We start from the raw sequence: 10,688 nt of genomic DNA, 5'->3' as shown, positions 1-10,688 counted from the left end.
GTTCTTCTCACAAAGCAGCATTTCCAGAGGCCCAGGGGCTACTTCCATGGCCAAGAATCACCAGAGCATAGATAAGCTTTTCATGCCAGGAGCTGAGACATGGGTAAAGGCCTTTATTATTTTTCTGTACAATCTAGAGAATTTGTCTTGGTTGATTCTAATTTCAAGGGAATAATTCCACTTATTGGCCCTTTGTACATTACAGAATTTTAAGTATCTTAATTTACAGTGCTGCAACAGGGTCTCTGCTGCACACAATTTAACTGTGCAAAACCCATCTGTATCTTTCAGAATATGTTCAGAGTTTATTTTGTCATATACTCAAGTTACAATATACTTAAATCTGTAGGAGAATGATGATTTTCTTGAAAACTTGGTGTTACAAATACATGATATTGGCGATATGCCTAAATACATTAAGCAGCTAGTTGCAGATTTTAGTTCTAAGAAACTCATGGGTGATTACTTGGTTTGATTTTCTTAATTTTGTGACTGGCTTAAGTATGCCTGCTTTGCTGCATTCTGGCATATTTTTTTAGAGTATTTTCAGAATATCTTTGCAGCTCTTCAAGGTGTGAATTTAAACGTTCTTCAAATTCTCTTTCATGTTTCTCTTCCTCTTGAAGGAACTTTTCTGTTGTTGAAAGGAAGGACATCTCAGGGGGAGACTGAGCAATGAATAGAAAATCATGGTTAGGAAAAACCAACAAGTGCTACAACGTGTTTGCATTATTAAATTCTAGATGTGAAAAACATATTGACCTACAGCAGCTAATAACACTATAATGCTTTACACCTCTTCAAGCAAGCACCATTTTTAAAGGCATGCATTTTTAAAGGCAGCCATGCCTAAATGACATGAACTGAACATTGTGTTTGATTATCTCTGATATTCATGGCATTAGGATGTAGCTTGGCCATTAAAAATTTAAATATCCCACTAGACAGAATTAAGCTGCTGCAGAACCTCCAAAATCTATCAACTACAGGCTATGTTAGTTATTTGTATAATATAGACCAGGGCAGAGGACAATAATCTTTTTTGGAATGACATTGAGTATAATTATGTTGGATACTGCTGATTGTCTCCTGTAATTTTAGCTCTCTGCTTCTGTGGTATTATACTTTCTAAGGAAAGGAAGAAAACTTGAGCTCATTTCAGTACTATTAACTCCAAGCTCTGACATTCTGGCGAATATACTAAATTTTTGTTCACTGCAAGTAATTCGCTGAAAAATCTTCTTTTCATTTCATGAGCATTTAGTAGACTCAGACACAAACCATACCAATAATCAGCCTTTAGATGGTTGTCATGGGATGCAGAGCTGTATGAAAATGACATGTGTGAATCTTTGCTGGAACAAGGTCTAAATTTTTCAGCACCAATTTTTGTTAATTTTCTTGCTAATACCTAAGATGAATTCATTGGAATATCTTTATCAAAAGAAATATGAAATAATTTTTCTTTTACTAATGACACTATGCCTGTTTAAATACATTCAATGCTTTTTTTGTAGAGATAAATGCAATTTTATGACATGAATTTTTGAGTTTCGGCTGAAAAAAACTTAGTATAGGGGCTTTAATATTAAAAGAGAGGTAATCTTCTATTTTTATATTGTCATATATTAAGAAAAATGATTGACATCTTTAATCTTAGTTAAACCATATCTTAAATAGTTTTAGTTACTGGTTAAGTTATTAGTCTAGAATTTCAGGGTTTTTTTCTAGAATTTAAAAATGTTTGAAGTTTATGTGTTAGCACATCAAACAGGAATTCAAATATTCAGATTGTCTGTGGAAAAGGCCAATTATATTACATCCAAAAATTTTTACTCCAGGCTCCACCGTGTCAGAATGGGGTATTCCCTATTTTCACAGCAACTAGAGACAGATTTGGACTTTGTTTTCAACTTCATTGAAAACTGCTCTCTAGCAGCTTTTAAGGCTAAAAGATACTAATTGGAAAAAATGCTCTAAAGCACCAATCCATTCAAACTCTTTGTACAACTCTGAGATAAAATTTAGAGAATTCCTATAGGAAACCCACTTTCTTTTCAAAGTGCAGAAGTGAGTGACAGCTGGAAATAAATTCTGAGTTTAATACCATCCTTCTTGAGTGAGAGAGGCCTTCTGATGTATAGGGCTCCTAAAATGAAATTCACAGAAAAAGCAGAATCTTCCTTTTCTCAATCCCTCTAAAAGAATGATTTAAAATGATGGGCAAGATAAAGTGACTTAATTCGACATGTATGAATAAGAAACCTAAAGATATTGGGTCACTTTTTGCCATAACACCCCTCTCTCAATCCTTGTACTAGCAAGAAAAAGAATGCCAATCCTCTAAAGTTTAAGAAAATGGAGGGATATCACCTGCCTTTGATTTTGTGATTTCCCATTCACAAATTATCACTGTTTCCATATGAAGAGTTTTCTGAATGCCATGGCTATATGCCATTCATGGGCTAGGTCACAAATACGTCTCCTTGTGTTGTCAAGATTCAGTGACAGAATTATTAGTACTATTTTGAATTATTTGAAGAAGGCTTTTGTATTATGAAGAATACATTGGATTTGGAGGCTTAACTTAAAAAACCACTATGTGTCTCCCTTACTAGATACCACCTATAAAATCACTGATTCAATGCTGAGCAAATAAAACACTTTCACTGAGAAGCATGAGAAACTGGGATAATCTGAATCTGAAATACAAATTTAACAGGTGTCATCACCTAGAGAAAATGTCGTGTTAGACTTTTCCTTATGGACTGCAGATTTACACAGGTACTAGTCTCAGAAACTTTACATCAAGTTAGAAAAGATCCTTAGAAATTCAGGATAACAATGCTAAGAACTACTGACTTCTCATTGGAAAAAGACTGGCCTTACAATCAAGCTATCTTCCCAAACTGTTAATGTTCTTTGCTTCAACTGGTACTTTGATGTGTTTCTTCTTGAAATACACTGTAAACTCTGAATGAGATATTTCATCTCTCCGAGTAGAGAGAAGAATGTTTATCACTTAGAATAAGCAGGTCATGGCCCCCCACAGCTCCTTACCCGAGGGTCAAACATCACAGACTATGATTTTAGATAGGTCCCTAATGCATTGTTTTTCATGCACTTTGAGAGAAGGTTTTATGTAAGCAAGTCTAAAAGGCAACATTCCTTGTTAGCAGCATTTTGCATTCCAAGCCTCTGGTCTGTTCTTTCATTATGTTCTTTATTGTCTTTACTTTTGGCCTCTGAGGAAGAAAAACCACAAAGAAAGTGCTTTAATCCATGTCTCAGATGAGAATCATGGTCCTTGGTTTTGAATTTCTTTTTCTCAGATATTACTGCTTTTATGTTTTTTGGTTTTCTAACTGCAGCTGGATAGGGATGGATTCATCATAAGCTTTCCATCTAAATTGTTTGGGCAATAAGGCAAGGAGGACTCTATTTTTTCATTTCTACAGTGCCAGCTGATCTTATATTTCTTTGGTTTATACCAGTAATGAAAAACACCTTTTTGCCTCATCATTTGCTGGAAATGAAGGAGTGCACCTGATAGAGATGCATATTTCAATAGATGAAATATGTTGTAAGTATGTCTTCTCCTTAAATAAGAGCTACCCAACATGGTCAAGAATTCATTCTGGATTGCTGGGGGGGAGCCCTTCAGGAAGCTAGATCTCTCAAAGAGAGAGAGAGAGACAGAACTGCCTAATTAATTGCCTAGAGGCAATCTCTTACTTGCCCCATGAGTTGACCCAGCATTCTTGGATACACCTTCAGCAGGGCAGCAAGAAAGCTTTAACATGTGGGATATTTTAACATTTGCCAGCTAAATCATAAGCGGTCAAACCGCAGTGTTAGAGTCTTCTCATGCTGAGCTGCTTCTACTTTCCAGGGAATATTTCATAATACCAAGAGTAGTCTGGCTGGATAGTCTTAGTGGTCTGGCTAATTTTAGTCTCATAGTGACTAAATTTGGGATGTTTAGGGACCAGTTTCCTCTAACCCTACACTGCAATACATCTTAGACAGAAGGTGCTGTCTTAAACTTGCTTCTGCTCATATATGAAAATTAAATTTGAGATGCTTAAATTTCTGAGTGACATAGGAAGATTTTTAGACGGCCTAAGTAATAGTAATACCTAAGAGTGAGAGGCATGGACTTTATAGCTTGCCTCGGGGTAGTATCAAGACTGTCAAAATAATTCCTAATGATGTCCAGTGGTAGAATTTCCACAATTTTCCATTGCAATCTATTTATTAAGCAAGTTCCCATACTAATGTTAGAAAATTTCCTAATGTTTATTTTAAATTTAAATTATTAAAGCTTAAGTTTTGTATTTCCAAGCCTTAAAGCCAGAACAAACAACTGTCTATCATCTGAAGAGAAACATGAGAAACTATTTATGACTAAAAGATCAACCAATCATTTTCTGAAGTTGTTCATTTCAGAGAGTGCAGCCTAAAGTACTGTTTAGAAGAAAAAGTATTTCCCTAGATTTGGAAACCCTTGAAACAGGAATTTTTGGGGTTATGGGAATTTCCAATGAATCCCAGCTGAGCTTTCTGGCTTATTATAAGGCAAGAATGACTCTTTCTATACATGTCACCTCTAAGTAAGAATGTGAGAAGACAGAGGTTGCAATGGAACATTTACTAATCTTCGTCTGAAGATTCTTTACCAGGAGGAGAGATATAAGTCACTGTCTAAAGCCCTACAGATTATTTTCTCTCTTCCCTCAATACCAAGAGTTATTTTGGTAGGTATCTGGCCATCACCTGGAAATTTGATGTTTTCAATTTGAAGTACAAATATTCTTCAGCAAACTAGTGCCTTATAGGATTTTCTGAAGTTTTGAACATAGTGGAGATTTCACACGAGTCCTGCCCCTGTGTTCTATACCCCTGAAGACCTCAGAACTCTGTCAAATAACTCTAGTTTAACATATTGTGTATTTCCCTCCCTCCTTCTCCTCAATGGAACAGCTTTGCATTTGAACACAGAACTCTGGAGTAACAGACTGTTGAATGATTTCTGCACTAAAGCTGTGGGATCCAATGTCAGCCTGAGTGATGATTTAATTTCAGAGGTCTGAACTTGTACCTGCTTCAATTGCACTGATTTGGACCTAGACTCTGCATGAAAAATATCTCTTGCTTAATAGTTTTGTTATGTGTTTGCCCACACACCTGCTGTAAAGTCTTGGCATTGATGCTGGCCTGAGTGCCAGCTGGGAAATAGTTTCTCTGCAGCTTGTAGTAGTGTCTCAGAAGGGACTTTTTCCCCAGGCTGTCTGGAAACAGAAGCTTTGCAATTTGGTGTCTCTGTCTGACACTTCTGACAGAAGAAAGAAGAACTGGTGTTTATCAGACTCATCTGAAAAAGTCCAATGACTCTTTTTATGATTAGCAGTTTAAAGAGGAAAACTTTCAAGCCATAAGAACCCAAAAGCTGTTTACTTAAAGTTCCTGTGAAACATAAGAATATAAAAATGCAAGTGAGGTCAAACACCTGGGACTACATGGTTCTCACTGTTCTCAGTCCACTGGGACAAAGCTGATGGGACCACAGTCAGTGAAGGGCTGCACTGCAATCCCTGCTTCCCAAGCACACCATCATTACAGCTCCTCCTATCAACAGTGAGATTCTGGACTATGGAGATAGCTCTGCAGCAGCCATGTCTGTGACAGGAAAGGCTGTGCCTTTGTTTCTGAAGTGGACAGCAGAACCGGGGTACAACAACCACAGGTACAATTGCCTGTCAATCCCCCCAGTAAATGCTGAAGTCTTCCCGCTTCTCTCTCTAAAGGTTCAGCCCGAGCCCTGCAGCTGAGAATCTCCTGGTTACAAAGATCCATGCATCACAGCTGGACAGAGGGAGGCCTCTAGTTCATTCCTCACTTACATTCTTAGTTTCACTGCTTACTGATGGTATGGTTTCATGGTTTGAGATCAGGAAAGTGCTAATTGTCAAGTGCAAAACAATAGTTGCCTTTAGTGGAGGCCTAAGGAAGAAGAGAAGATACTAAGGAAGAGGATAAATCTCAAATTTAAAGGGAGGTCTAAAGCCAAATAATTATGGAAAATTTTTCCTAAGTAGTCCTAGGCAAAGTGGGATTTGTCCCACTTGTCATGGAGGGTGATAGTCTCCAGTCTATGAAGACAAAAAGAAAGAACGCTGTCCTATTACTCTTTCACTTCAAGAAAAGTAAGAATCACAGCACTTATAATTTCTGTTTCTTTTCAAATACAATAGCTAACATATGGAAAATAGTTGCTATGATTTTTCTGATTTCATCCATCAATCAAAGAGATGTAGATCAAATAAGAACTTGATTTGTCTAACAGCACTTAAGGCAGTAAGTTTGCAGGCATTATGGAAATACAATTGAAGCAGCGTGCTCTTATATAGGCAATACACAGCAAAGTGCCCCAATATAGAAGCCAATAAAATGTAAAAATCTTTCTCACAGTCACATAATGGCAGGTAATTACCACCACTGTTATTAGAACAGAGGTATGGCTCAGTAGGGGATGTTTAATCTCCAGAAAAACAGAATTTGTGTTAGGATAAGCTATTTCCATTTTTGCTGGGCTGGCACTGTATAAATAATAATGACAACAAGAGTGATCTAATTTTTGGCTCCTCCAAGGCTACATTTGGTCCACTGATGGATTTTTGAGAATATACGTGTTATAGGAAAATAGTTACTTACCAATAATTTGATTTCTTCTGCATTGTAAGCAGGGCTCTGAAAGCTGCCTGTTCTGCCCATTGCAGGAAATGGCTCAGGAAGGCCCAAAGGACACCCCACTGGTGGTAATGGAGTTTTATAATCTGTTTTCTTTTCATGGCCTCTGTGAAGTGGATGAGAAGATAAAGTGCTATCACTTTTTGAACCAGTGATATTGCCTTGGTCATACAAAGCAGGACTGCAGTTTCTGTGGCATCCACCAGCAGTGAGCATAGCAGGCTGTTGACATTCCACTTCCCATGAATCTTTATTTTGGAAGGATCTAAAAGAAAAAAAAATCTACTTATGAAACCCAGTTAAAACTCTTAAACTATCACAGCAAAGCCAAGGATTTTTCATTTTACTTGTTTACATAGTTTCGATTACTTAGCTGTTCAAACTGCTTCATGCATGAAGTTATGGGCATAAGATCCAGCATTACCAAATTGCAGCAATTTACCAGTTTCCACCTAGGTTGCTGTAAAACTCTCTGTGTGATTCAGCTTTGAATTAAACCTCCCTAATTTAAACCCTTTGCCTGGAGCTTAGGTTGAGGAACCTTGCCTTGCGTGGTATAACGTGACTAGAACGAGCTAAAACACATACTCACTTCAGGTATTGAAAATGCCAATACTCCTTAAGTGCTTGTTACTTATCCTTTGCTAATGGCCATCATTTCTTTTTCCAGTGGAAAAAGCTATGCAAGCAATCTATGGCCATGTCTAGGGACCAGAGTGAATTCAGCCACACAAACAGAGGAAATGAAATATGCAAGTATGAGAGGAGAGAAAAAACCTATTATTAGTGATTGGAAAATTAGTCAATTTTGATCTAATAGCATCTTAAACAACTACATTCAAGTGGCTAGAATTTAGAATAAATACTTAAACAAAAAATAGTACAGGAATCTTTGATTCTGCATTTTTACTGCAATGATAGTTTTGCCACTGATTTAATGGCAACACTTTGGAGATTAATATAAAAAATTATTAGCTTTTTAAAATGCACTTTTTAAAAAATTGTACAATAACATGCTTTTGTAACAATAAATGAAATCTTCAATCTTAAAAAAATAATTTTTAAGCACATTATTATGATTTTCCAAAACTCTTGTATCTCACTGATCAGAATTGATGTGCAAGTATGTATTTCTAATAATTTGTATTTCTGTAAAGCAAAAGCTATTAGGGTTAATTAGCTATTAACACCTGAAAAATAAGAAAAAGAAAGCCATTTTCCTCCCATTTCCAAAATAGTTAACTGAACAATTCAGATACTGTATTGATAAAAGCAGACAATTTTGAGACTTGCTTGCCCAGATGTTTTCAAAATTACACTAATTTTCAATTGCAGCATTCCTTGTATTATATACCAATACATGCAAAAAAACTTATTTCAGATTCTATTAATTTTATGTTACAGTATTTTTAGCTGAGATAAAAATTTCCATTGTATTGAGGTCTTTGCTTATGATGAAATTTTAATCTTGGGAGGTAACTACTAAAACATGACAGCAGTTTGAACAGATTCTATCATTGCAAATATCCTAAAACACACTAGTAATTTGAAATGCAGCTATAAAAGCTTTTTAAGAGCATGTTCTCTGCCAGTAAAATATAATTTAATAAATATTCAAGAGTATGCAGTGCTACTCAGTGCTATCTTTTTCTTTTTAAATACGAAGAACTTGCCAAGTACAGGGAAAAGAAAGTATTTTCTGCAGAAAGATCCCACCATCATTTTCTAATCTTAATTTAAATATTTGGTGTTTGGAGAGAGTGGCTGTGGAGCCTTGGTGGACCTGCTTTTACATAAACCCTTCTGATGGTTTTCACAGAGACAGAGTTGATTTTCCTCACAGTAGTCTGAATGGGGCTGTGTTTTGAACTTGTGCTGGAAACAGTGTTGGTAACACAGGGATGTTTTAGTCACAGCTGAGCAGAGCTTACACAGAGCCAAGGCCTTTTCTGCTCCTCACCCCACCCCACCCCACCAGAGAGGAGGCTGGGGGTGCACAGGGAGTCAGGAGGGGATTCAGCTGGGACAGCTGATCACGGCTGACTACAGGGATATCTCAGACCATATGGAAGCATGCTCAGCAATAAAACGCTGGGGGAAGGTTGCCTGGGCATCACATGACAGGTGGTGGGCAATTGTACTGTTATCACTGGTTATCACTCCTTTTGTATATTCTAATTATAGAATTTTATTATTGTTGTTATTGCTATTGTACTACTACCTTCCTTTTCTGTCCTATTAAACTGTATCTCAACACATGAATGTTACTTTTTTAAAATTCCAATTCTTTCCTTGTGAGTAGGGGAGTGAGCAAGTGTGCTGTTTACCTGCCAGGTTAAACCACAACAGCCCCAAAAGAGGAAACTGAGTATTCAGTACATGGACTATGCAGAACAACTCAGAGAACTAGTGAAGAACATACTTTTTCCTCTGATTTTAAAAGAAGCTGTGATTAAGATAATCTGAATGTTAAAGCAAAGCAAATAAAGCATGATGCTTTATTATTATTTGTTATTCTAATTTTATTTTTACTCCAATCATAATAGTATTATTATACATGTTAACATATTCTCCAAACCTTCCAGTTTTCTAAATCACCTAAAATGTTTACCTTTATGGATGCAGAGTTTTCTCCTTTCTTTCATACTTTTCTTTACATGAATATACTCTGCTCTTTGGGCACTGAAGAATAATTTTTTCTTTATTTTTCCCCCTATTTTAAAATCCATGCTATCTATGGTTTGGATGAAGAGCACTGTGAAAAAAAGCCTGACACAACTGAAGATAGATGGGATGAATAATAAAATCACAGGTTTTTAAATTTTTTTTTAAATCTCATGTTTTGACCTTTTTGGAAGTAATTTTCTCTCTAAACCCATAGTAAAGTCTATGTGATCTGTGTTTTTTTTTTTTCCCAGAACTGGTTATTTATGTATTTAATACAAATTATTAATGTTGTGTTATAATTCCTCTAAGATCAGAATTTTCAGACTTGAGTGCCTACTTGACTTGGGTTATGGTAGCCTTTAGATAATAAAAACAGATATCGCACCTCCCCTCCCAGAAAAGTAAGTAAAAAAAAATAAAAAAAGGACTGATTTTTAAAAAGGGACTCCCATTCTCCCATTCCTAGTGTGATCCATAGTATTGCTGAGGCTTCTTGGTATTTTGGAAAAACATGAAACCTACATCGAGGTGCTTTGATAGGGATACTTGGCCTTTACTTTGGATGGTGTCCACAGTTGTGGTTTAAACTTCTACCAGTTCTTGTGCAAAACAATATCTAAAAACATAGATCTACTTTAAATACAATCTGCAAATTTGTGAAAAGCTGTCCATTTGTTAACACTACCAATGCAAATACACTATTACTGCAGCTGAACAAGTAACGCTTTTGGTGGGGTTAGTCATAGAGTATTTAACATGTACACATGCCACACAAATAATATCACTGTTGACATGGTGACACAGGGGACAAGTAGTGAAAGAACAGTGCTCTCACAAAGGCAATTTAAACAGGATCTACTTTTCCTGACTCACACATAAAATCAGCCTGATCTCTGTGCAGTCAATGACTTCAGTGATGCAAAAACCCCAAATTCCTTACTCAGCTTTGCTGGTGACATAACCAGTCTTGAGAAAGAAAACTACAAATCTTTAATGACAGAATGTCTTCAAGAATTTGAGCTGTTGCTTTTACATGGCACGTATAACGGCTAGCTTGATTTTAAAATGGATAAAAAGCCATTTCCTGAAGAACTGTTTTTACTTTTTCCACTTTATCTGTTGCAATAACTGATACAGTGGTGTGACTAAGAGTTGTATGATCTCCAAAAACCTCCTTAACACAGATACTCACTGCAAACACACATCCATTAAACGATCCCCAGCTACCTTAGCAGGCATTAAATCTCAGAATTTACCCTTCACTTTCCCCA

The 10,688-nt window shown here is 36.4% G+C and overlaps 1 protein-coding gene across 1 annotated transcript in view; it reads right to left on the bottom strand.

Annotated features, from left to right (window-relative positions):
* Positions 1 to 278: 278 nt before the first annotated feature.
* The window catches only part of DEUP1 (deuterosome assembly protein 1), a 40,721-nt gene continuing 30,311 nt past the window's right edge, over positions 279 to 10,688 (bottom strand). The window contains 2 exon segments of the mRNA XM_077781328.1: positions 279 to 668; positions 6,715 to 7,015. Coding sequence (XP_077637454.1) covers positions 498 to 668; positions 6,715 to 7,015 — 472 coding nt within the window. The 3' untranslated portion in view covers positions 279 to 497.

Source organism: Lonchura striata, chromosome 2, assembly GCF_046129695.1.
Source record: "Lonchura striata isolate bLonStr1 chromosome 2, bLonStr1.mat, whole genome shotgun sequence".
NCBI lineage: Eukaryota > Metazoa > Chordata > Aves > Passeriformes > Estrildidae > Lonchura > Lonchura striata.
Note: the sequence above shows the minus strand (reverse complement) of the source record. Positions and strands in the feature narration are given on the sequence as shown.